This window comes from Ambystoma mexicanum, chromosome 2q (assembly GCF_040938575.1).
Source record: "Ambystoma mexicanum isolate Mex_15411 chromosome 2q, UKY_AmexF1_1, whole genome shotgun sequence".
Lineage (NCBI taxonomy): Eukaryota > Metazoa > Chordata > Amphibia > Caudata > Ambystomatidae > Ambystoma > Ambystoma mexicanum.
This window is the reverse complement of record NC_090924.1, coordinates 1,297,955,069-1,297,981,886: the sequence shown is the minus strand read 5'-3', so window position 1 is coordinate 1,297,981,886 and position 26,818 is coordinate 1,297,955,069. Positions and strand designations below refer to the sequence as shown.

At 47.4% G+C, this 26,818-nt stretch overlaps 1 protein-coding gene across 4 annotated transcripts in view; it reads left to right on the top strand.

Moving 5' to 3' along the window:
• The window catches only part of ATP2C1 (ATPase secretory pathway Ca2+ transporting 1), a 1,883,161-nt gene that overhangs the window by 174,540 nt on the left and 1,681,803 nt on the right, over positions 1–26,818 (top strand). Inside the window, exon 1 of one of the 4 annotated variants that reach the window (XM_069648729.1) lies at positions 1,301–1,407. The exons of 2 other annotated variants lie outside the window; for them this stretch is intronic. In XM_069648729.1, coding sequence (XP_069504830.1) covers positions 1,327–1,407 — 81 coding nt within the window. In that variant the 5' untranslated portion in view covers positions 1,301–1,326. Of the gene's footprint in view, positions 1–1,300; positions 1,408–26,818 lie in introns of those variants that run through there. One more of the 4 variants, XM_069648730.1, reaches the window with a different exon arrangement.

Sequence of the window (26,818 nt, the reverse complement as noted above, 5' to 3'; positions counted from 1 at the left end):
TGTTCCTGCCAGGGAAGCGCTGATTAAGGGCTTGATAAAATGTTAAAGTATGCCTCAGCAGGACTACAGGCTGCAGGTATTTTCCCCTCATTCTCTTTTAAGTAACCCACTTACAAGTCTTATTGCAGGTATTTGCAGACAAGTGCGTGGGAATGGCCCATTTTCTCTGTCAAGTCACAGCTCACTGGGATCGGCTGCTTAGCATTTAAAAGCCCCATAATCTGCATCTATGCTAAAGTAAATAGTAGGCTAACAATGCATACTAGTCTGTGCCATGTCTGCTAAGTTGACATGAAAACAATGGTTTTATCCTTCGTGAGGCATTGCACATTTTATTTACGTCCTGCATAACAGGATGGATGGCAGAAACCAGGGGTTTATTCTCAGAATCAACTTAAAGAGGCTGGAAGGCTGTCTCTGAATGGAATGGTGTATGGGTCAGTATTTCAAAATGATGAGGCCCCCTTGCAGCTGAGAAGACCTGCCTGCAGATGTTAGCAAAAATGCCTTTGTCTGAATTAGTGTAATGCTTCCAAATGCAAAAGGACACTGTAAAAATGGTAAATGCGTTTTTTGAGGGCACGGTTGCATTTGATGCAGTTTTGTGCACATAGCCATCACACATTCAATATAGTTTACCTTTTTGACATGTGGGCGGAGCCTTATGTAATTGGACAGTCTTGTGTGGCTATGGGCGTGGCATCATTCTCAGGGTTTTTGATTTTCAAATGTAGGCAGGTATGGGTGAAGAAAGATAACATATACACCGTACAGTTTTGTAGAAAGTCCGTCAATACAGCAAAAAGCCACTGCCATTTGGAGGTAGAACATGCAAGTACACCTAAGCAAACAATAAATCCGAGTTGCTGGCAGTGGAGCCGAATTTGCAAAAAACATCTGCCCTGAAATTACCTCTGCGTGCAAGCCACGCCCATGAGTCACTTCTGTTTGGGGGCGGGGCGTGCCGGGGATAATACTTAACAACCAAGAAGACACACAAAGATCCGCTGTTGCTGCAACTAAAACCAAAATAGTAAAAACAAACCCACCTGCACCTAAATATACCTGGCGCTTCGAAACACTTCCGAGATGTAGAAGCGCCTTATAAATGCTCTAAAAAATACCTGCCCGTGCACAGCACGTAAACCTCCCTCCTCCATGATTCTCTTCCTAAGCACGTAGACGTCCTGCGTGAAAACGTCACGACGACCTAACGGCATTTCACAAACAGGTGAAACACGTCATGACGCATATAAGGCATTTCAGAAAGTGTCGGCAAACTTTTAAAGAAACACACAATGCTATCGGGTCTTAGAGGGACTTTAAATGTGTGTTTCATTTGATAATGAAAGCACCATAAGACCTCTGTATACCAAACGCTCGTTTTCAGTTTCCAGGCAGCATCAGGTGAGTGCCTGTGATCCAGCCCTTGTAGTGAAGTTTAGATGCGTTTCTTTTAGATGGTTATCTCCCCTTTGTTGTTATACTGGTAACAGGAGCCCTTTTCCATCCTCTGGTAATGCATGTTGAAGTAAGAGGCTGCAGTTGAAGCTGTAGTTCGTTGTATTGTGCTTATCGCACGTTGAAATTAAAAATTGTAGGTACGTGAGATTCTAAACATCTGGTTTCGAAATTACACAGGGCAGCCTGTTGTTGATATCTTAGACACAGTAGCTGCCCCGAAGCTCATTTACGGTACATTTCAGGCTCTGGGATGCTCGCGGACGCAGTTACTGCTGTGCGGCTACTGTACAGACGTGGTCTGGTCTAAGTGACTATATGAATGGAAACGAATGTGTCGGGGGATCTGTCACCTCTTTGGAGTGGTGGGTCCAGCGGATGGGGACACAGTATCTCTTCATAGAACCCAATCCTAGGGATTTGCATAAAAGCAAAGAGCATTATGGGAACCTCCATAATGTCCACAATTTCAAATGTTAAACATGCCTTATAGTGAATCAGTTAGAAGTCATTTTAAGTGAATAATGGACTCTTCTGTTTTGATTGGTCACAATATTCATCATAATAAAGAGCTACGTTGCAGGGTATATATACTTTTTCGACAGCTGCCTGTTATACTGTATGTGAAGATTTGGCAGTTTCTGCCTGGAGTGATGAGTCTTCTGAAAGCTCAGTTGAAAAGCCGGCTACTTGTGCGTGCAATGTAACGAGCAGACGACTGTTTTCAGAATATTAGGCAGCTCCCCATGCCGAGTCTTCTAGTAGCGCTGTTCTGGCTCATACCCTGCACTACTGTCTCCAGTTCCAGTGCCTACTCTGAAATAATGATTTCCGAGGGCTAATGGCTTCAGGGCCGGTACTTCAGGGTCTAATGACTTTTCTGTGGATATTAACTGCATTCAGTGTCTGTTCTAGGTGTAATGGCGGCAGACACAGAAACGACACCCTGACAAATATCAGCAGAGTCTACCTTCTCTAGCGCTAATGGTAAAGGCCCATCAAATCCTCTGGCTGGAGCTAATAAGTGCAGACACAATACAGTATCTACCTGCTCATCAGCTACGCCTGACAATACCTGCCCTGTGGCAAATAATTACAGGCACAGTACCGGATCTAGGATATCGACTCCAGACACAGTACCTGCCCTGGAACTAATGACATTTGATACAGTATCTGCTATTACGAAACTTATGACAGAATACCTGAATGATAGCATGCACAGTACGTACTCCTGGACGATTCCAGTCACAGTATCTGTTCTGGAGCTAATGGTATTTTGTTTTCTGGAGCTAATGGTATTTGACACAATACGTGCTCATGTGCAAATCTAGGGTTAATGACTGCTGAACAGTAAAATCCCCATGAATCCTTTCCTTCTCATGTGTCCTTTTCCCATTCCTAATTTCCCTCAGACACTTCAAACCACACTCTCTGAAATGAACGTACAGCGTAAAGAAGTGATCAGTAGGGATAAACCCTCATGCTACGATTTTCAAAACGGGTTGTGTTCAACTGATAGGATGCTCATTAACTTCACTTGCGCCCAAAAGGTGGTTATCCGTGCACAAAGACATTTAAATGTGTTCATCATAGTTGCGCACATAGTTGAGGTGCTCCTTTCCGTGTCTCTCAGCTCGGCCTGCACCACCGCGTGCGCATTGCCTCTGCACCTCAGACTGCAGAGACAAAGGCTGCACACCTGGCACTGCCGAAGTCCCCCAGTGATCCGGGCTGCTGTACTACACCACTGTAACCTACATCGATAAATTCCCACCTGGGGAAGGCTCTTTTAATTTATCTTTATTGTCTTTGGCCCCATGGGGTGAGAACTCCACCATCACGCTGGTCTCCACTCGACGGCCATCTTGGAATCCCAATCACAATGCACTTTTTAATTGGTATTCATCATAGATGCCATTACAAAATGCTGTTTTTTTTTTTTAAAGAAAGGATATGTGCTTTTATGTGGCTGCACTGGCATTTTGGGGCAGTCAGTTTAGCCAATGTTTGCTGTGGTATGAGGTGTGTTTTTTTTTTTTTTCTTTTTCTATGACAAGGCAGCATGATCAGTGTAATTAGTCTAGACTGGCATTTACAGCAGTCAGTCAAGCCATTTCCTACTGTGGTGTGGCTTTTTTCACTGGGCATTAAGGGTAAAGCAAACATGATGAGCGTTATTAAGCATCTAGACTGGCCTGCTTTGTGCAGCCAATTTGAACATGTTCACTTGTTGTTGTTACAAGACAAAGCCAACAGGAGTGTGTGGCAGAGCCATGGCGGGCATGTTTTCTTATAGTATCATTACTGGCATTTGTTAGGGAGAATTATCATTCTATGGCTAATTTCCCTTACCTATAGAGCCCCCAGCAGCTTTGCTGGATTTGAAGGGTTTGTTTCCTTTTACCTGCTAAGAGAGACTTTTTCCCACTCTTAGGCATTTTTTGTATGTGTGTTCTAGGCTATTTTTGTGTTTAATGCCTATAGGATCTTTCTCCACCCCATAGGAACCATCTTTATTCACATGTGTTACACAGCACCCTCAGTGCAGTGACACAGCGGTGTCGTAGCGCCCCCCAAACATAGACTCCATACCCTGTGACTGACTACTTTCTCCCAGGGCATGTAAAGTCCCCATTGACTTTACTAGTCAAATCCTATGAACTAAACCAGTACAACTCATCTTACTATGGAGGTACTGGAAGGGGTTAATAGTTTTTCCCCTATGTTCATTTTCGAGTGGGTACCGTACAGTCCCGCTCTCAAAAGTTTCTGGCTGGTGGCAGTGGTTACTACCGTAAATATTCGACCACGAATATTTCCCTATGGGATTTTCCCATTGTTCGAGGCTTCCACTTTTTCTGACAGCCTCTAACATACCCTTGGTGTATTTTAATATTAACTTTACTCCGATAGGTTTTTATTGCCAGGACTTTAATATAACTTCTTTATCGTGTCTTCCTCTAAACTCCTAACCCAGGTCGGGGATCCTTTGTTCGTCCTTTTGGCGGGCTTCTGCCGAGAAGCCCTCCTATCGGCGCCACTTAGTCTGCGGTGGGTCCATTGTGTGGGAGGGGGAGAAGGACCCTTGGACAGGGTTGCCTCAGCAACCCATGTCGCATTCTATCCTGGAGGGTCTCCCGCCAAGATGACCACACCACTGTGTGAGTGACAGCTAGGCTGTATGAATGGGGATCTTTTTTGCATAAAAGCAGGGTCCTGACGACTGGAAGAGCAAGACGTCGCCACTGGAACTAAGAAGCCGAAGAGGAGAGAAGACAAAGACATCTGCAGCGACTGAACCACCGGTGAAGCCCTGCTGCAGCGTCTCACCACTTTTCTCCACACGACGAGAGAAGATCTTCACCTGCAAGAGCCTTCTTCCTTTGAGCTGGTGGTGCCAACCAGTTTGCCAATCGCCTTCCTGGACCTTCCGTGGTCGAATCTCCTGTACCCTGTACTCGGAGGCCAGATAGCCGGGCACCAGTCCACCCAGACCGCGATTTAAAGGAGCGTACCTTTTATTCGTCGGGCAGCACCGCGTCTGGTTTCATCCCTGGCTAGTGCAGTAACTCAAACCTTCCTCCACGACGAGGGCCTCTCTTCCTCTGCTGGATCACCCGAACTGCAGGAACTACCAGGAACAATCGCCACCGCAGGAGCCACTTCTTCATTTAAAGGTACATTGTTCCCCCAGGCCGCCCTTTTTTCGCGGTAGCACTAAAGGTGTTTTAAATCCTTTACCTACCTGTTGGGTTGGCCACCCCTCTCTCTTAACATTGTCTTTTCAACTTCTGCATCTACCTTTTCCACTTTGTTAACCAAAGACTTGACTGCAGCTACAAGAACATTTTTGCTCCTGGGCCCTTGCCCTGTACGACGGACTCTGGCACAGGCCTACTGAGTCTGGTCACATTTGTTAGATCTGCCTTCTTTAGATTGATTTTCACTGAGAACTGTGTTGGTGCACCTATTTCTTTTAACTACCCCTTTCTTCCCATTTTTAAACCTTGTGAAATGCCATTTTGCTCGGTTTTCATTTAAGTATTGCTTATACTGATGCACTGCCTTGCTTAAGCTGGTTCACAAACTGATGTGAAGTGTTACTAGGGTGTGTAAGGAACTGTTTCTATATAACTTGTGCTTTCCCTCCCTTGTGAGGAATTGTTAGAGGATCCCTTGTGTGTAGTTGTCACTGTGCCGTTTTGCTCAGTTTTCACTCAGGTTCACTTGGTCTGCAATTTAACTTGCGAGTGTGTATTTTTCCTTTGACTTAATTTAACTTGCTTGACGACTGTGATACATGTGTTTTTATTAGAAGTGTATAAAATATAGATCTACTTTTTAAATACAAAGCTTTGGTCAGTGTTTCCTTGTTCCATCTAGTGGGTGAATTGTGTAAACCCTGAATACTGCTCATCTCCCTCTTGACTTAAGTCTGACTGCTCAGCCACAGCTACCAACTAAATCTTTGTGGTACGGACTGATACCAAAGGGGATTTATTGCTCTCACCTGTAGTCCTAATCTTGTGTAGTGCACCCTAAGGGAACTGCACAGGATTCTGCCTCACAGCATTTTGTTACCTTGAGTTGATATGGACCGCGCACTGCTACCACCCAGTGCAGAAAAGGGGGGCAGGATGTTATTGGAGGGAAAAGGGTGAGAGGATAGGTTTAGAACCAGGAGGAACTGGCATCTCTGAGTGTTGTTTTGCATGTGGTCATTTGAGAGCGGCCTTGTGCATTGTAACCGCATGGGTAAGATTCCATGCCTCAGGTGTGTGGTAGTGTTTTGTGTTGATAATGTTGTGTGGTTACAAAGAGTTGGTGGTGTGCGCTGGTTGGATGGTGTCCATAAGAGAGAGAGAGTTACAGGTAGTCGTAGCTGTAATGTAGTCCCGCTACTTTGTTGTGTTGCATTTTAGATGTCATTGAGCTGTGGGTGGTTCACTCTGGGTGTCAGCATAGTAATGGTTCTCTGTATGTTTACGAGTGTGTCTAGCCCAAGATCTGGTGTAGAGGCGTCAGTTATGTAGGAGGAGCAGGATGAGAAGAAGGTTAATAAAGTCGGTCAGTTCGTTGTGGCTCTCTCTGGGGTGGCCCTTTTGGATGCCGCTTGATGGTATCTAGCCAGATTCTTGTTTGCGGTTCTTTGGCTCCTCTTGTCTCCTCTCTAGTTGTTTGTCTGTTGTGTTGTTGTTGCCAGTGTCCCTTCTAGGTTGTCATAGTCTGCTGAATAGCCAGGTTTTGAGCCGTTTCCTGAAAGTGATGTGGTCTTCTGGGGTTCTAATTACTTTGGGCATTTTGTTCCAGGTGTTGGCAATTAGACGCAAGAGCGCTGTTCTGCTGAAGATCCTTTTTTTCGTAGTGTTTTGCCTCTCTCTGTAGGTCGTTGCTGGATCTTACTTCTCTTCCTGGGCGATACCGGCTAATCTTGTCTTGGAGGAATTCTGCTCCTTGTCTGTGGGTGATGCAGAGTGCTTTGAATTTGATGCACGTTCTTACTGGTAACCAGTGTAGGCATTTCAGTGTTGAAGTGATGTGGTCTCTTCTGTTTAGTCTTAGTAGGATCCTGGCTGCTGTATGTTGCACCCTTTGGAGTTTATTGGTGAGTCTTTCTGGCATTCCTAGGTAGAGGCTTTTTGCGTGTCAATTCTTGTGAGCATCCGGAATATGATTGTGAGGCTTCTGTGGGGGAAGGAGAAGGTAGTGAGTAATCCTCAAAGTAGGTCATAGGCGGCAGAAGCATTTTTTGCCGATTCGTTGACTTGTGGTTCCAGCGATAGGCTATTGTGCATGTGTATTCCTAAATTGTTTAATACATTGGTAGTCTCTGGTTGTGTTCCCATGCCGATTGGCAAGTCCAGTTGTGGATTCCCTCTGTCGAATCCTGTGGGTGAGAACATTATTTCCGTTTTTGCCGGGTTCAGTTTGAGGTTGTTCGTTGTCATCCAGTTGTACATGTCTGTGAGGCAGTTGTTGAGGTTGTTATTTTTTTTTCCTGTGTTCGGTTTGTTTTCACAATCAGTTATGTTTTCTGCGTAGTTTTAGGTGGTAAGTCAGTGGGATCATATGATTTTCAACAGTGGGCACATGTAGATGTTGAAAAGTAGAGGGGAGAGGCTGAAATCCTGTGGGACTCTGCAGGATATATTTTTGGTGTTTGAGGTGAACAGTGGAAGGTAGGTTTGTTCGGTTTGTTAGGAATGAGGTAAGCCACTTTAGTGCAGGTTCCTGTATGCCACATGCCATCAATGTTTTTATTAGTTTTGCGTGGCTGATTTGTGTTAAAATAAATAAATAAATAATGATGGCATATCCAGTAGAATGAGGTCCGATTGGGTGTCGTTGTCTGCGTTTATTTTTAGGTCATCCCATATCGATAGAAGTGCTGATTCTGTTCCTCTCATTGGTCTGAAGCTAAGTTGTGATTCGTCGAGTATTCCATTTATTTCAATGTGTTTAAGAAGGATTTTGTAGATAGGTTCTCCAGGATCTTTGCTTGGTAGGGCAGGTTGGATATCGGTCTCTAGTTGCTTGGGTCTTCTGGGCTTTCTGACCTTTTATATCAGTTGTTTGATGTATGCTGATTTGAAGGAGGACGGTACTATTCCTCTTTTGAATGATAGATTAATTAGGTTCCGGAATCGTGTCGCTGGTATTCTGTGGTTGAGAATTCCTTTGAATACATCTAGGGCATGGGGGTCCCTTTGGGATCCTTCAAGGTTGGTGTCTTTGATCAGTGTGGTGAAAGTTTCCTATGTGATTGGTTCTAGTCAGATGAGTTTTGCTGTAATCTGTGTTTCGTCTGGTGTCTGTGGTCTGATGGTCACGGTTGTATTTGCCCCGGCTAGGTTGATGGTCTCCTGTATTGTCTATTTTTGCTCTCAGATGGGTGGTGATGTGGTCACAAAGTGTTTGTGTAGGGATGATGCAATTTTTGCAGGTAGAGGTTTTTTAAATCTCTTTAATGTTGAAGAGTCTGGGTCAAGGATACGACTAGGATTTGAAGGGAGCATGCTGAGCCGAACCCCTTGGATGGGGCTCAGGGATCCCCATGTTACGAATGTGGGGAATGTGGTCACATTGGCCAGCTATGTCCCAAGAGAAGCGAGCAGAGCCCATGGCGATCCGAGTCTTTGATGGGCCCAAGGAAGGAAGCTACCCGGAGCCCAAAGGACCCCAAAATCCCCCTATGTGTATACCTGCAAAGCAGAAGTGGGTGGACGACCGACCTGTGCCATGATTGACTCTGGAAGTTTGAAGTCGGCAGTTAGCGCGGAACTGGTAGGTGCTATCCTTGAGACTAGCATGAGCATTCCTATCAGGTGTGTGCATGGGGATGTGAAAAGGTACCATACGAAAGAAATCCAGGTTAAGATAGCAGGAGAACAAATAGACTTGAGGGCAGCAATGTTGCCTGTGCTGCCTGAACCCTTGGTAGTGGGCTCTGATGTGCCCATCCTACCACGTATTATCCAAACCAGTGAGCAAGACTGGCTGGACAGGGCACCATTCCACGAATGCAAGATCTCTCCTCCTTCTGTTAAGGAAAGGAAAAGTAAAGGCGAGAAGAGTGATACAGAGGAGGTGGCTGGACAAAACCCATGCTCCCAGTAACAGTGGACTGGAACTAGACGAACAGGGAGACAGCTTCTGAATCGTCCAGGAGCCAGGAGCTAAATCCAGTGCTGAGTAATGTCCAAGCATCCATGGAGGAAGCACGAAGAGGGGAGGGTGCCATACTTTATCAGACATGATGGATTGTATTACCGAGTGATAACTAAGCCCGGTGGAGTGTCGATTCGGCAGCTATTAGTATTCACTAAGTACCAGCAGACTGTGCTGGAGGTGGCCCATCTGCCACTTAGGGGCCAAAAATATGACACAGAAGATATTGGGTAGATTCTTTTGGCCCGGAATATAGTCACCCACTTCTGTCAGCAGTGTGAAGAGTGCCAGAAAAAGAACAAAACCAACATCCCGAAGGCCCTGCTGCAACCCATGCCCTTGATTCTCAAACCCTTCCACCGAATAGGGATGGACATAGTGGGACCCCTCGACCCCATGAACAAGGGCCACAAGTATTTGTTAGTGATTGTGGACTATGCTACGCGTTACCCAGAAGCCTTCCTCTTGAAGAGCACTAACACACAACAAATTTGTGATGCCCTGGTCCCATTCATAGCCAGAGTTGGCATACCATGAGAAATTGTAACGGACAGAGGCACAAACTTCATGTTGACAGTTATTAAACAAGTCTGTGAAATTTTGCACCTTGAACAATTGAAGACCGCAGTCTACCATCCCCAGACTGATGGGGCTGTTGGAACGGTATAATCAAACCATTAAGCAGACGTTGAGCAAAACAGTGAAGACAGAAGACCGGAATTGGCACAGATTAATACCCTGGATACGTATGACCCTGCGGAACACCCCTCAGTCCTCAATGGGGCTCGCACCCTTCGAACTGTTGTTTGGAAGGTCAGTTCCGACACTACTCAATATATCGAAGGAAGGGTGGGAAGAACCGTCTCAACAAGAGATTACCCTGATAGACTGTGCAGTGCAGTGCAGCTCAGACAGAGAGCGGGGACCCTACAAAGAATTTCTCAGACTCCTCTCCAACATGCCAGAGGGAGACGAGAACAAAGCTACAACCAAGGCACCCGGATGCGACGTTCCAGGTTGGCGACAAAGTGTTGGTCCTCCTCCTACCGACGACAGAGAGCAAGATGTTAGCGACCTGGAGAGGACTCTACCATAGTCCAAGTCATTGGTCCGGTCACTTACAAGATACGCCAGGATGATCGGAAGGTACCCGTACAAACCTATCATGTCAATCTCTTGAAAAGATGGATGGAACCCCCAACCACAGTGAGTTTGATTAGCACTGAGGACGTTTCTACCGAGGACCTACCCCAGAGTGGGGATCATGTTGGAAAGGAGGACCTCAAGATTAATCCAGAGCTACAACCTCAAAGGGCAGAACTAGTGCAATTAATCAATAGATTTTCCCCTGTTTCCTGTTCATTACCCGGACATAGACGTACCACCAATGCCTACCATCAAATGGAGAAAACTCCAGGGACCACGGCTAGACTACGCCCATATGGAATCCCGGAAGCCCAAATCCAGACTGTGAATCAGGAGGTGCAGTCAATGTTACAAATGGGAGTGATGGAACCGTCCCACAGCCAGTGGTGCTCGCCCATCGTACTAGTTCCCAAGCCTGATGGTAGTTCCAGATTGCGTATGGACTGCTGCACGTTTAAGATTTCCAAGTTTGAAACATACCCTATGCCCCGAATTGAAGACCTCTTAGACAAGCTGGGTAGAGGCAAGTATCTGACCACCATAAACCTATCAAAGGGATAATGGCAGATTCCCCTGCATCCAACTTTGCCACCCCAACGAGGCTATACCAATTCAGTCCTCCCTTTTGGCCTCCATGGCGCTCCAGCAACCTTTCAGAGACTCATGAACACAGTTCTGAAGTGTCATTAACAATACATGGGGGCCTACTTGCACGACATCATTGTGTACAGTGCTACCTGGAGAGAGCACTTGAAACACCTGGAGGCTATTTTAGAAACCTTGCAGCAAGCGGGACTCAACGTTAAACCGAAGAAGACCCAGGGGGCCAACTTTCACACTAAATACTTGGGATACTTCTTGGGACAGGGTACAATACGACCTCCATTGTACCACTCTCTGATCTTCTGACGACCTCCACCACCGCGAAACGAATCTGGAGAAGTGAAGCAACCAGGACAGCCTAACTAGCCTTAAAGAACGCCCTCACTGATCAAGCGGTGCTACGATGCCCTGATTATTCGGCGCCTTTCTTTTTACATACTGACTCTTCCGGAACCGACTTGGGAGCCGTACTGTTCCAAAATATCGGAGAGTCTGAACGGCCAATCCTCTTTATCGGCAGAAAACTACTACCCCATGAGATGGGTTACGCCACCATCGAGAAGGAATACGTGGCCGTCAAATAGGCTGTCGAGTCCCTGCAGTACTACCTTCTAGGATGGCAGTTCACATTGTAGACAGATCATGCCCCACTGGTCTGGTTGGCGAGGAACAAGGACACGAATCGCAGGATCTTATGATGGTTTTTGTCCCTGCAACCATTCTCCTTCAAACCATTCACCATCCAGGGTGACTGATGGCTCAGACTTCTTGTCACGTGCTCATGCCCTTCCCGAACGTAAGGGCCTAGAAAGGGGGGTCTGTGAAGACATAAAGAAAAGCGAGGCAGGCACTGCAAGGGAAAAGGCAGCACAGAGCACAATGGCACCGAAAGGGTGTATAGCTGGCTGGAGGAAGAGGGACAAAAGGAGTGATTCATGGACCGCAGAGAAGACCAAGCGGCTAATGGCTCCTTTTCTTTTGTGTGTGTTGGTTGACAGGAGACGCCGGAGGAGGAAGAGAGGTACGAGTGGGAATACAGATGGAAGTTGAGTTGCAGTGAAGCCATAAGAAAAGCTTAAGAAGGATGGCCCGCGTTAGGGCCGAAATACCAGTGAATCCAGAGGAGTTTCTTTTTTGTTGTGCCACAAGAGCGCTGTTGAGGCAGCCCAGGTTCATGGCTAAGCGGCAGACACCGGGTAGCTGGCTATCTCGCAACTGTGTGGTCGCTGACAGACGAGGCAGCAGTGAAGTGAGGGGAAGCAGAGGATAGGCGATCCCAAGCCAGCTCCTTAGCGGTTTCCCTCTCCCACTATAACGACACGACAAGGGACAAAAGGTCAGTGGCACGAACCTTGATAGCCCTGCCAACGTTGTAAGAACTGACAGGAGTTCAAGAGGCCAGCAGGAGCCAGTTATATGGGATTAATACGGCAATAATACTGGGACATTTACAAGCTGCCTAGTGTTGAGTTTTTAAGACTTTAAACCAACCCTCTGAGAGTCTGTCCTTATTCCTATACCGCACTGTGACAAGATTTATTTTTTGAGGACTGTTGCTTTGTACAGTTAGAGTTGTCTTTGATATTTAATATTGTCTTTTCTGGTGTTCTCCATTTAGTTTCCATTTAGCGTTTTTTTTTTCTTTCTTTTTTTTCTTTCTTTTTTTAGAGTTCTTTCCGTTCTTCTGTGAACCATTTTGCTACCAGTTTTCTTGGTGTTGATTTGAATGTTTTAGCTGGTGCTAATTGGTCAAGGGCCTTGGTGATCAAATTGTTGTGTCTTTTGTTGTATCTATGTTTATATCAGTGGGATCTCTTTCGCTTGGGTCGGTTGCGCCTAGAATGTTTGTTCAGGCCTCTAGGTCGAAGTTCTTACAGTTTCTTTTCTTGCTGTTGTGGAGTAACTCCGTCCCTGCCGGTAGGCAGGTTTGGGGTGTGATGTAGAATGGTATCAAGTAGTGGTTGTGTATAGTACTTCCATGCAGAAAATTGTTGTGTTCAGTTTGGTGTACTGGTTGGGTCTGTATTTGTGGCGCTTGTTGGCTGTCGGTTCGTTGTTGCTGTGCTGATTTTGTTTCCCACGTTGTTTTATGTGGACAGGTAGTGAGCAATGTAGTCTGTCTTTGCTCTGTTATTTGTATGTCTCTTTGGGGCATCTGTCAAGTTTTTTGGGGTTGTGGGATCATGCTGGTCGGTGCCTTCCTGAGTGGTTTGGGTTGTCTTATTTCTGTCTGTTCTGGCTTCTTTGTCTTTCTTGTGGCGAGGAGTGGGTTGTGTTCCTTTGAGTGGGCGTCCTCTTTCAATTAGTGTTTTTCCTTGTTTTTTGAGTTTAGTCTTTGCTGTTTGTGGTTTGTTGTTGCCTGTATTTAGTAGGTTGTGAGTAGTTGAGACCTCGGTTGATGGGACTTTGTGGTTTCATTTATTGCATCTTTCTTTTTTGGATCCTATGTGTGGTTTTTATTTTATTTCTTTTAAATCCTGGAGTCCTTTTGGCTATGGTTGTTGAATTGATAGTTGGATTATGCGCAAAGCAAACATGAATACTGTGTGAATGAATATATGTGAATACTGTCATATATTGGTGCAGTCCACATTGAAATGTATTGATTGTGAGGGTGCTGGGTTCCTGCTTTTGACAGGAATGGCAAAGGATTCTCACCCGGGGGTGCATGCTTTGTTGATGCCTTTGGCTTCCACTTTAGCCCAACATAGTCTCGAGCTTTACCCTTGCCACATTGGGGATTGTGGGAGTTCTGGGTGCCTGCTTTTGACTGGGATTGCAAAGGATTAGGGGGTGCATGCTATGTTTAGGCCTCTGGCTTGCGCTTTGGCCCAATATAGTCTGAAGCATTAGCCTTGCCACATTGGGGGTCATTCATCACAAGCGCAATTAAGCAAACGCGAATGGCGATCTGTATTAGTCCCCATATCATCCTACAAACTCTAATGTTCTGAAGTAATCAGTAAGTCCTCCTCAAATCATCAAGAACAAACCTCTTTCATGGCGATGCTCTTGAAGTAATCAGCAGGTCATCCCAGAATCTTCCCCAAATCATCAGGGACAACCGTGCAATCTCTTAAAGTGATCAGCAAGTCATCCTAAAAGCATTAGGAACAAAGAGTTTTCTGAAACAGTGAAGATGTTAGCATATTCATTAAGTCATCCGAAGCTCATCCCCAAATTCACCCCCCACCATTCTGAGACATTACAGCGTGATGACGTCTGATGTGGGAAACACTTCTAGTGTAGTTCAATGATTATCAGATGACTCCAGGATGGTCTCTGAAGTCATCCTTTTAGACCAGGGCAGGGCTACGGATGTAACCATCTGTTCTCAGAGGATTATGCACGATGGCAGCAAAGAATTATTACTTTCACTTGCTATTTCTGGGGAACTGAGCACTTGGCTTTTTGGGCATGCTTGGAATAACGTGAAATATTGTCTCGTTTGGGAGAGAGCAGACAGCCCAGATGTTGGGGTCTAAATAAGTATATTAAGTTACCGTGACAGAGAACCCTGGTGATAAACTCACCCGATTTTCCTCTGGCACCTATTCCCAGCCGAGGAAAGTAATCTATACACGTTTAGCACGTTAGATTGCCAAGTACAATAATTGCGGTTCCAGAAACCCATATACTTAATGATAACTCTGTATTTGACGATTTCGAACAGTTACAAGAAAGCTAGGTTGTCACAAGTGAGCATTTAGTTGGTATGCTGCATGCTACCCTAAGAGAAATATGACGAATTCGAAAGGTGTCACATTGCTCCCAGAGCAAGGCATACATTAGTTTTCAAACCTTGATTAGCAGAGTTTGTTAATCAACATTTCTCTTGATTAGCAAACACATTTTATGTGATTACCTATGTTTTACAGTTGTTTAATGTCACCAGAAGTTATTCGTATCCAAGACATACAATGAGGAGCAACACAGCATTTTTGTGTACTTCTGAAATAAGACACTAGTGAGATGAATAAAGTTTTCCACATGAAGGGATTTAACCCACCCCCACAAAATAAAGGATAGCCTCTGAAAACCGTTTTCCATCCAAGGTTATTTGCAGCTGGTGATGTCCCTGTATACCTTATGCCCACCCCATCATGTGCTGTGTAAATAGAAGCTTGCACGTTTCATTAATCAAAAAGTCGAGCGTAAGAAGAAAGTCATATCTAGAGACAAATGATTATGTTGCTGCAACAGGCAGGGTATTTTGAAACTTCAGATGGACCTTGCCTGTAATCGATATTTTCTGGATTCATTGTAGCGATACAGTTTTAGGGGGTGGGTAGGACCGGTAACAGCCTGCCAGCCTGAGCCAGTTAGCCCTGAACAGTGTTGCCTCCCCCGAAAGTGGTATTTATCGCTGTTAGTAATCTGAGCCACCAACTCAGGTGCTGATTTTTTGTTTTTGAGGGCAGCAGGCTTAGTGTGATTCAACCACTCCCCTTAAAAGCAAACAACTATTTCCACAAATGGAAATCCACAAATGGAAATAACTCTTTTCAGGTCCTGGAGGTGGACTGGGAGCTACTCGGGTGCGTGGGGGACCGAATCGAGAGACACTAGGGGGGCTATTGAGAGACTGGGCTCTGTGGATCCGAACCAAGATGGCAGACAGGGGAGAGGGTCAGGTGGCCGGCATCGAACAAGGCCGGTTACTTGCAGATTCCACTTGCATTCTAGGACTCACAATGTACAAATGCCCCTCCCTCTCCATATGCTGTTCTAGGACATAACGATAATCTAAGAACAAAGACAGCTGGAGACTAAATATAGTGTACAGTGTTGCAGTACCTCCTGTAGATGTACAGGCTGGATGGAGCTGTGGATCGCTACTTTGTGTAAACCTCTAATTAGCTTTGTGTATTCATTATGTAAGAGCAAAAGGCGAGTGATTAATTGTAGTGGCTGGCGTAACAGGCAGAAACTTGACAAAGGATGCAGAATATGGTAGCTTGTGAACTGTCACTTTCAGGGTATCTGTTTTAAAGCGGCACGTTGATTGAGATTGTGTCAAGGAGCTTGCGATCAGCTCTTGGGTTTTCCATCAAAAGCGTTCGGGTGTGTGATAATTTACATTTTCTAGTGCTTGTCAATATGATGCCCTTTCCCTTGCACAATTAAATGTAGTTCACATAGTGAGATTTAGTTAGACTAATCTAAAATGAACTTTACTGAAAAACAGACGATAGTGTTTTATAGTAGCTATACTGCAATTGTGCATTATGTAACATCTTACGTTTTTAGTCATGAAACTGCAGCACAGATCTAAACATTTATTTCTTTAAGTTGATATGTGCTGGTACTTGCAAAAAAAAAATAAAATATATATATATATATAGTTTGCTTAATAAGAGTATCCCAATGACCATTGCTCTGCAGTTTTAACCAAGAAAATATGTTCAAATCTTTTTTTTTTATATTCCCACACGGGTCCTTGGCACTTAAGACTTGTGGCGTTAATTACTGGTGCACTCTCTATTAACCTTTTTAAGCTTGGTATGAACAAAGGAAAGTGGGTTTAGAGAGAGAGAGAGCCCTCAAGGCGCAAAAGAAGAAAGCAGGTTGAGCTACGTTTTCTTTGAACACGATCATTTAAATTGCCAGTTGTGCTACACATAGCAAACACACGGAATTGCATAACAAAAGTGTTTTTGAGTTTTGAGCAAATGGTGTCAGCAAGGAAGAGAGCTGCTTTTGCATCACGACAGTGTAGCTAGAATATGGTTTTGGAGCCAGGCTGGCTTTATATTTGTTAAGGATTCCTATCTGGCGTCACACACTGGACCACGACACTTGGTCTTAGCCTTGGATGTGGTGCTCAATGGGAATGCTTTTCCTTTAATTTTAATTAAAATTGAGCAGGTACCCCACCCGTCTCACACCCCCTTTTACAAATAGCCCAGGTCACAATGGACCATGAACCAGGCCGGTTGGTGAAAATACAATATTTATTTTTAAAATTCACAAAAATCGCACACATTTTAATATTGGGCAGCAATCGCCAATGGGGTGATGATGACAATGGAAATGGAAGCGAGGCACTTGGTTAACCTTCTAGAAGAACATATCCAAAGCACAAGTGAATAGGAGCACTTTTAGAATTGGGATACAAAGCACCCAAGTTAAGGTTTCCCCCTGCAATGTTCCCTCAACCCACAAATAATCGAATTCTGAGTGGATGGAAAGAAGCAGCAGGTAGTCATGAATAAGAGGCAGCAAACAGAATTACAAGACCTTCCCTCACAAAATTTCTATTTAATGATTTGCCTAAACCCACCCCCACACATATATGTAGCAAACTCCATTGTAAAAAACGCGACAAATTCTCCTTCGACATGTATTGTGGCAAAAACTCCCATTCCCTGCTGTAAAGGAAACCCACAGGTCAAGGCAAACCTAAATATATGCTGGTGACTGACAGAAGGGAGGACAAACGATTACTTTAAAACTTTTTAAGGTAGGGAATGGTATACTAGCTGTCTCTAGGGAGCAAGGCATAACGGCCATGGGGCAGAACCTAGAAAAAGACTTTCTTTGTGGGCGGGGGGCCGCTAGACCATTCAAATCTCTATCTTAACCATTTGTAGTGGTTCAACAGTGTTAAAGCTGGTCTTTTTAGCTTTAATTGTTTTTTAACAATGGCGCAAATCGTGATGCGATGATGAAAAGGTAGTCAATTCGTTCTTGATGGTTCAGTGTGGGATGTTGGTCTTGAAGGTGTGAGATCGGCGGCAAGTGGTGTCCACTTCACGGCTGTACTGGAATGGGCTGTACTGGAATTTCCGGGCGCCACAATGCAGCAAAGTGTAGCTCGGAGCACAGGCTATGAAGTCGGTTTGTGTTGGCAGCTCGACTGCATTTCGACTTTTGCTCTCTGTGGCTCAAAACAGGAAATGCGTAGTTCTGCAACCAGAATTGCTTAAGGTAGAATCTTTGAGCTTTCAGTGCTGTGGGTCATTTCCCTACGTTCAACAGATGGGTTTAATCTGTACACCACAGTAGAAAGCCAGAGTAAGAGTCAGCAAAATCAGTTTGGCTGTTTAATGTAATCCTTTAGTGAATCACTATATCTTTTTAAAATAGAGTTTTATCTTTTGAGTAACACTGTCCTCAACTTTTAAAAGGGTCAGTTTCCCTGCCACCACATTCTTCAAGCTGCCATTTAACTACTGAAGACTGTTTGCTAACCCTCATATGGATTCATGTTTTTATTTAAAAAAAAAAAAGGCAATTATGAAATTGTATGGAACTTTATTTCCAGCAACGCTAGCAATACATCACTTGGTGGGCACCTTTCTAACATAGTCAGGACTGCTCCCTCCATTTCGTAGATTACTACCCCTTGTGTAGCCGGTTTGGCAACCAAAAACTGGGTTCTGAGAACACATCGACTGGAGCACTTTCTAAAGGGGCTCTTGCATTTAATTTGAACCTTCCTTGTCTGTAATTCGATATCCGAATTTCTCTTAGTTTATGAAAGTGCATCAGTATTAAGCTGTATGGCATGAAATTGCTTCCTTATCGCCAGAAGAACTGCTAAACACTGCCTACTTGTGCACGTTTGAAGTACATTGTTTTCTTTGAAATGGGCCAAGTCACATTTCAGTTGCTGGAATGTTTGGGAACTGTCTGCAGAAGTATGTGTTTCTGCTAAAGGACTGGCAGTGATCGTGTTAAAAAGCCTGGTATAATCGCGGACGGTATCTTTATAGCAACAGGGCATATGTACTGGTGTCTGTAGCAAATAACCCTTTCCTGCAGAGAATCTACCTTCACTTTGCATGGTAAAAAGGTCCACAGATTCATGGGAATGCTCACATAATTAAATATTCCTGTATACGCATCCGAGTGCTGGTATGTTTATGCCCTGTTTCTGGTCAGGGGTATTGGCAACTGGGATGTAGTGCTGTTATACTCCCAGTAACATACCTTCCTGGTACAGTCAAATTCTCATGACGCGACAGGGACCGTTAACATGGTGTTTTTCACTGCGACCATCACTAAGCACACCCAAATAAGCCATGACCTAGTTTTGGGTGAAAAGGGCCATAGGTTTCCTCTAAATGTGCACGCTATGCCGCTAACTTCCACATTATCCACCATGGACACAGAGCTGTGTTTATTTTTTTTTTTTTCGTTTTTATTTTTTTTAAGCAACATTCGCAGAAACGGAAGTTGGTTGAATCCACTAATCTCTGCAAGTAAAGAAGCCAAATTCCCCTGCTTCTTAGTGCCAGCCAGCAGGTCTCTTGTTTGGAGTTGCAGACGCGGCGTACCCTGACAGGCTCTTGCACCAAAACTTTGTGGTCCATGGGATACACTGAATTGCCCCAATTATCCAAGTAATACCTTTTTTGTATAATGGAAAAGGGGATCGACATGCAAGTTTCCCGTTCTCTTCTCTTACATTTTACTTTCACTACTTAGAGGCAGGTTGAGTTAAACCTACTGTTGTAGGTCGGGGCTTATGCTATATGCATCCAACCTACGTGTGGTACAGGAGGATTGAAACAGACCTACTTTCGGTACCTGAATGTCCAGCCCATGCTCTAGGATTTGTGTGCCCTCTTTGCCCCCATCTTTCGGTCCTGGAGAAGGTTCTTGGTGGACTTACTCCTTCTGCAGGATGTAATCTTCAGCAAACATGCACACTCTGCGGTTGAGAAGCAATACATTGTTTCTAATTTCAGGACGGGATTTTGAGGGACAGCAGGCAGTAGAAAGAATCGCACCAAATGCTTGGCCCATTTTTGTCTCCAAGTGCGTTATCCGTGTATTAATTTCCGAGTCCATGGTGTTCACACGCGTGTCAAAGTTGGGACCCTCAAATAAGTCTTTTAGCATGTGCACATTCTTTATTGGAAAAAATAGAAAATCCTCGGTGGCAAGGGCAGTTAGAAATCTTATCATTAGCATTATCAAGTCTGGCCTCTGCTTATTTGGATGGTAATCTCCCTTTCCCCATTGCATGCTGGTAACTGCTACAGGGTCCTGGGAGACAACGATTTTCCATCATTCTCATGATTCAGGAATGAATCAAGTTTCAGTGGCTAGAAGTTGTTTCCATCTTGTTGCTTCTGAAATTTAAGGAGAACTTAAGTAGTCGCTCTGAAAGTAGAAACGCAAAACCTGCTCAGGTCAGCTAAAACCATTTGAGGAGGTTACAAAGTGTGCCCACTCACAGCTCGCACTCCCAATGAGACCCGAATCTGCATCGCAACGATAATCGGCATTTATTTGGGTAAAAATCAGCACAACGAACTATTTTACCGATTTACAAACCCTCCGACTATACTACTGCTTCACGTTCCCCTCCAGAACTATCTCCCACCACTGCGCCTGTGCACCGCTATCAACATAATGCTATGCCTGCTCGCAAACTAATATTTCTTTGAACTGACATTGCCATCTTTGGATTGTGTTGATTGTACTATACTGTTCATACATGCCTGCTCATGCCTATCTATGCCTTCAGAAAATGTCGGCCAAGGGGGTGGCGCTGTGGAGCAGCCCAAGATGGCTGCTTAGCTTTTGAGCTCCGTGCGGCTCCGGCCCTCATCTGCCCACATCTGCGAACATCGGAGCTTGCTACACTCCTATTGCGGCCAACCATCTGCCCCTGTCTGCTGGGCAGCTTCTGGCGGAGTCCCGGCCTTCTCTGACTACTGGGAGACTTGCTACCGCCACATCTCTCTGGAGGCCTACCCGGGCTGCGGCGGTCACTCGAGGCCTCGCCACTCTTTCGCGGCCCGCCCGCCCCTGTCTCCCACCTTGGGGGGCCCCGCGGGGCGGATCACTGCCGGACGGGGGGCTGGGACCGAACCGACGGCTGCGGCGGCCTGTGGGGTGCCCCGCCACATCGACACTCGCCTGTCGGAGGACTGCACTGTCGAGGTGAGGAGCGGAGGGGTGACGCATCCGGACGGGGCACGGTGGGCCCGGCCATCATCTCGCGCTGCCCCTGGACCTGCCCTGTGGGCGCCCCTGCCCCCTCCCCCCTGGTGCGCCCCGCTCTGTATTGCCAGCGTGATCCACGTCCACATCGGTGAAGACCCCCCCGGGCTTGACTCGACTCCTGGACCCTATGCCCACCACCTCCACGTGGCTGACGCTTGATAACCACGGCGGCCGTCGCTACCCTTCGTCATGCCAAGTAAATCGAAAGGAAACTGCAGGGGAGGATCGATGGATAGATTCGCTAGAGCGGTTCCGAGATCCGACGCTTGCTCATCCCCACCCCCGCCGGAGGAGTCTGGGGTGGAGTCGCAGGCCGGGCCGCCGGGACCTGACCTCACGGTTATCATGGAGTCGATGGCCAAAAATTTCGCTTCCTTCCACGAGAAGTTGGACGATATACATGCCAATGTTGCCTCGCTCAAGACACGTGTAGACCAAGCCGGGACCCGAATAGCGGAGGCTGAAGGCAGGATCTCTACTAACGAGGACGAACTACACGTGCTGCAGTCCACGGTCGCGGCCCTGTCCCGGGACATAAAGGCGGTTAAATCCAAATGCGATGACTTGGAGTCCCGCTCTCGCAGGAATAATCTACGCATCATTGGTGTCCCCGAGAACGCACTTAAAGGGCGCATGGAGGATGCGATCGAGAGCTTGCTTAGGGAACTGCTCGACAACCCGACCCTGTCTCCGCACTTTACGGTCGAGCGCGCACATCGGGCCCTGTCCCCTCGCCCTAGACCGGGTGATCTTCCGAGACCCATCATTGCCAGGATCCTGAACTATCGGGACAGGGACCTCATCCTACGCTTGGCACGGGAGAAGGGAGAGCTGCGCCTGGAGGCCAACACCGTTAGGATCTTCCCCGACTTCTCCGTAGCGGTCCAGCAGGAAAGGCGCCAATTTCTCGGGGTCAAAAAGCTGCTCAGGGAACGCAATGTCCCATACACCATCCTCTTCCCGGCGCGATTGAAATTGACCCACAACGGCAAACTCTACTTCTTCACGGTCCCCGAGGAGGCAGTGAAGTTCATCGAGCTGGAGATACCTTTACCTAATCCGATAAATGCTCCCGTGGCCGCTGAGTGAGCACTCCTTGTAGTGCCCCACTCTCCTCGCCAGCTCTCTCCGCTCATTTTGGATGTGTTGTTGGCAATGCTGCTCTTTACCCCAGCGACTCGAACCCCGTGGATGGCCATCCGGCCTGGGGTTTCGCCCTGGACCCTTGGACACTACTCAATACTCCTCGTACACTGTATGCTCATGCGTTAGATCGCCTATTGTTTTCCTGTTATCATCCGACCTCAACTCCTGGGTTCGAACTTGGATCCTTCACCGCAGAACTTGACTTGATGGCCCATGTCGGCCTACATGATGTGTAAGATGCCGTCCGCACGGCTACAGCGCCCCCACTGCGTTTGCAATGTTTGTGTTTGTGCTTGGTTTGCTGTTAGGGCTGGGTGGCCACTGTTGGGCCGAATCGTGGGCGCATCCCCGTTGGGTGGTGCCCTCTGTTCCTCCCCGGTTGGGGAGACCCTGTCACTCCCCTGGCTTAGCTGGGGACCTTGGGTTTGGGTGGGGGACGATACCTACTGCAAGTTGCGGGTGGGCAGTGTGGGTGGTGGGTGGTGATGTTGGGGGTGTGTGGGATTGTATTACAAAAGACGGAGGTAGTGTGGCAGAATGCATGACATCGGGGCACCATTGTGGGGCCCAATTTAAACTACTGGCTGGCTCTGGGCAGAGAGTGTGGGATGTACCCTAGTTCGATGCAATGACAACTGTTGTGCTGTCTTGGAATGTACGGGGCCTTAGTAACTACACCAAGGCTCGTAAAATTATGGCTTACGCCAACAGACATTGTTGTAAAATTTTGTTCCTGCAGGAGACCCACTCTGGGGGCCACCTGGCCAGATGCATGGTCCCTTCCTGGGGCCCCAATAGATATTTTACCTCCTACTCCTCCCGCGCTAGGGGGGTCCTGACGATGGTTCATAGATCGCTCAAGTTTTCTCTACATAAGAATTATGTTGACCCTGAAGGGAGGTATGTTATCCTGCATTGTTCTTTGGCGAATAGGGAATACCTGCTGGTCAACACCTATGGCCCTAATGTGGACTCTCCTGATTTCGTTGACCGGGTGGCGGCGATACTGCTGGGTTATGTGGGGGTACAGATTATCTGGGGGGGGGACATGAATTTCATAATGGATACCACGTTGGACAGAACGGGCACTGCCCCCAGATTGCTCTCGGGAGCAGCACGTAGGCTATTAGCACACGGGGTGTCACTAGATGTTCGAGACGCATGGCGGGCGATGCACCCGTTGGCGCGCGAATATACCCATTATTCCTCGGTACACGACAGCTCCTCGAGGATTGACATGTTTTTCGTGTCCAGTACGCTTCTGGGCAGGGTGGCTGAAACTCAGATCTTGGCGCGTACCCTATCGGACCATTCTCCTGTCCGGATGTCCGTGGATCTGGGAGTCCCGGTTCCCACTATTAATACTTGGCGCTTCAAGTCTGCCGCCCTGCAAGACATAGTATTCAAGACGGATATTCTTGCTGATATACAGTCCTATTTTGAGTTTAACTTGTCCCGGTCCACCTCCCTGGGGGTCCGGTGGGAGGCCTTCAAAGTCTTCATCAGGGGAATGTCCATATCGAGGGAGGCGGGAGTGCTCAAGGCTATACGTGCTGCTCTTGCCCGTTCCGAAACCAAATTACGCGACCTGGAAAGAGCGCATCCCACTTCGGTTGACCCGGCCACCCTCTCCCAGATCAGTGAGGAGCTCCAAGCTTTTAATGACCAGGCCATCAGGGAAGTTCGATATTTCAGTCGCCCCCAGGCGGCTCGCAAGTATGGTGAGGGGGACAGACCGGGCAGGACGCTGGCTGCTGTGGCCAGGGGCGAGTGGGGTCATTCACAGATCTCCTGTATCAGGGACAGGTTAGGGCTGAGTCAAACGTCTGACCAACGAATCTTGGAAGTCTTCGCGGACTTCTACGCTGACCTATACTCCCAGCCCCCTGAACATAGCGAGTCCCAAATGCGCGATCTCCTCAGCCAGATCCCCACGACACTCATTTCCCCCACAACCAAAGACTCACTGGACTCCCCCATTCTGCTGGACGAAATTGTCGGGGCAATCTCCAATCTACCCAAAGGAAAAGCTCCCGGTCCGGATGGGCTAACGGCAGAATTTTATCAGGAGCACGTGGCCATTTTGGCCCCCAGGCTGCTGGAGGTCTGGAATGAGTCGCTCCGGCTGGGCACCCTCCCTCCATCATTGCGGGAGGCCGCCATTACGGTCCTTCTTAAACCTGGGAAACCTGCTGATGAGTGTGGATCATATAGGCCCCTCTCACTAATGAATCTAGATACCAAAATATTCGCTAAGGTGATTGCCAACCGCTTCCTCCCGGTCATGTCCTATATGGTGCATGATGACCAATCAGGGTTCGTCCCTGGGAGGTCGACGTCCCACAATATTAGACGGCTATTCAGTGTCATGGCCCGCATGGATCAGGGAGTTGGCGCCGTGGCGGTTACGCTGGATGCCCAGAAGGCTTTTGACATGGTCTCCTGGAAATATACCTGGTTGGTGCTGGAGACTATGGGTGTAGGGCCTAACATGATAGCGTACATTAAGTTGCTATACACTTCCCCGGTGGCTAGGGTGCGGGTTAATTCCCAGACGTCAGCTCTGTTCCCACTCTCTAGGGGCACCCGTCAGGGTTGCCCGTTTTCTCCGATCTTATTCGCCCTGGCAATAGAGCCGATGGCCGACTATATCAGGGCCCGGCACGCCCACCAGGGGATCCGCCTGAAGGACGCTCCCGAAATCGTCTCGCTCTATGCAGATGATGTTTTACTTTTCGTAAGAGACCCGGATGTGCACCTGGACCCGATTATACGCGGTATCACCCGGATTGGCACTCACTCCGGGTTCACCATTAACTATACCAAATCCGAAATTTTCCCTCTTACTAGCTCCACCGCCCAACCGCTCACGGAGTACCCGCTACGCTGGTCCCCAATGGGGATTAAATATTTGGGGGTATGGGTGTCTCGGTCTAGGGAAACACTGCTAGCGGATAACTACCGAGCGGTGGCGGAACAAGCTGAGGCTAAAATCACGCGCTGGCGCGCTCTCCCGCTGTCGCTGGCCGGTAGACTCTCGCTGGTGAAAATGATCCTGCTTCCTAAGTTCTTGTATATCTTCTCTAACGTCCCTGTCTGGCCGGGTGGGAGATACTTTACAGACCTTCATAAAGCACTTGCACAATTTCTCTGGCACTCTGGTGCGGTGCGTAAGAAATGGTCGGACATGTGCCTCCCATATGACAAAGGGGGCTTCACGGCCCCGGACCTGCTTAGATACTGGACGGCTGCACAGGCGCAATTCGCCTCGTACTGGTACCCCGGACCCCCACCTCGCCCCCACGTCAAATTGGAGACTCTGGCGGGGGCACCCTGTAACATAATGTCCCTGATTCTAAATAGGAAGTATGTCCCTGACTCGCCTATCGATCCAGTCCGCGTCACTGTACAGGCATGGGGCCGGCTGTTTAACACGTGTGCCGAACAACACCCATACTACAGGTGGCTTCCCGCCTGGAACCTTCCCGGGCTTGAACCCACGTTTGACATTGCACTGGCACGGCACTGGGAGGCGCTGGGTTACCGTGCCCTCACTGACTTTTACCCAGATGGGCGGTTTATAACACTGCAGACGTTGAAGCCGGGGCACTCCGGTTCAGTCATGGAGCTGCTGCAATTCTACAGGCTGCGCGCAGCCTTCCGCAGCGCGTGGCCTGACTTCCCAGCTGAGCCTCCGGACTCCCCCGGGATCGCATACATCGCCAATTCGGGAGGGGCGCGGGGTGTGGTCTCCTCATTATATGGATTGTTACTAACCGGCCCCTCTCCCCGCCCGTCCAGGGCACGGGAGGACTGGGCCACCGAACTGGGGACGGACCTTACAGACCAATTGTGGGGGAAAATGTGCTCTCATACCAGTGGGGTGTCCTTGAACTTTCGCTACCGCACCATACAGTATAAATTGCTCAATAGGCTGTATTTTACACCGGGTAGAATTTCGAGATTTGCACGCTCTACTCCCCGGCCCTGCCTCCGCTGCGGAACCGATGGGGCTGACCATCTACACATGTTCTGGGCCTGCCCGGAGCTGGCCACATTCTGGTCCAAGATCATGCAGACGTTGTCGACAATTATTGATGTTGATGTTGACCTTGACCCGCTGGGGGCACTGTTTGGGGTGTGGGGCCTCGGGGAGCCTAGAGATGTGGTCAAGTTCCTAAATGTAAGTTGTGTGGTGGCCAAGAAATGCATCTTGCTGGATTGGAAAAGCTCGACCCCCCCCTACATATCAGAAATGGTTGAACCTGCTCACATGGTCTAGGAATTGCGAGGAGGGGTTTTTGGATATGCTCCCGGCCCGGTCCCGCCCCCGTAATATCTGGTCTGCCTTTAATAGTTATTTGAACGGGTTGGATGACATCTCCACGGTGGGCGGATCTCCCCGGCCTTCTACTAGTGTTGTCTAAAGTGTTGGTGTCTCATGTTATGTTGCTGATGGTCCCTGACAGCTTATGTTCCGCAGAAAAGCCCTTGCATTAATGTACCTATGTATTGTATTTGCTCTTGCTGTCCTGATGTAAGTGTGTATGCTACCTGCCTCTGTCAACAAAAATAAAAGTTTTAAAAAAAAGAAAATGTCGGCCAAGGGTGTTTTCCTAACTACCACATGATTATACCAGGCAGCCTACTTGCATTGCCATACCGTCTTCCATACACCACGATTGTATACCTAGCCAACATTTTATAATGCATATCTGACCATTACGTATTATTGTGCCTGTGTATTGACCTCAGCTTGCTACTGGATTGTCCATCCATAGACTCGGCACTGTGCCCTCCAGTCTGCTTACATACATGGTGCATTTGGAAA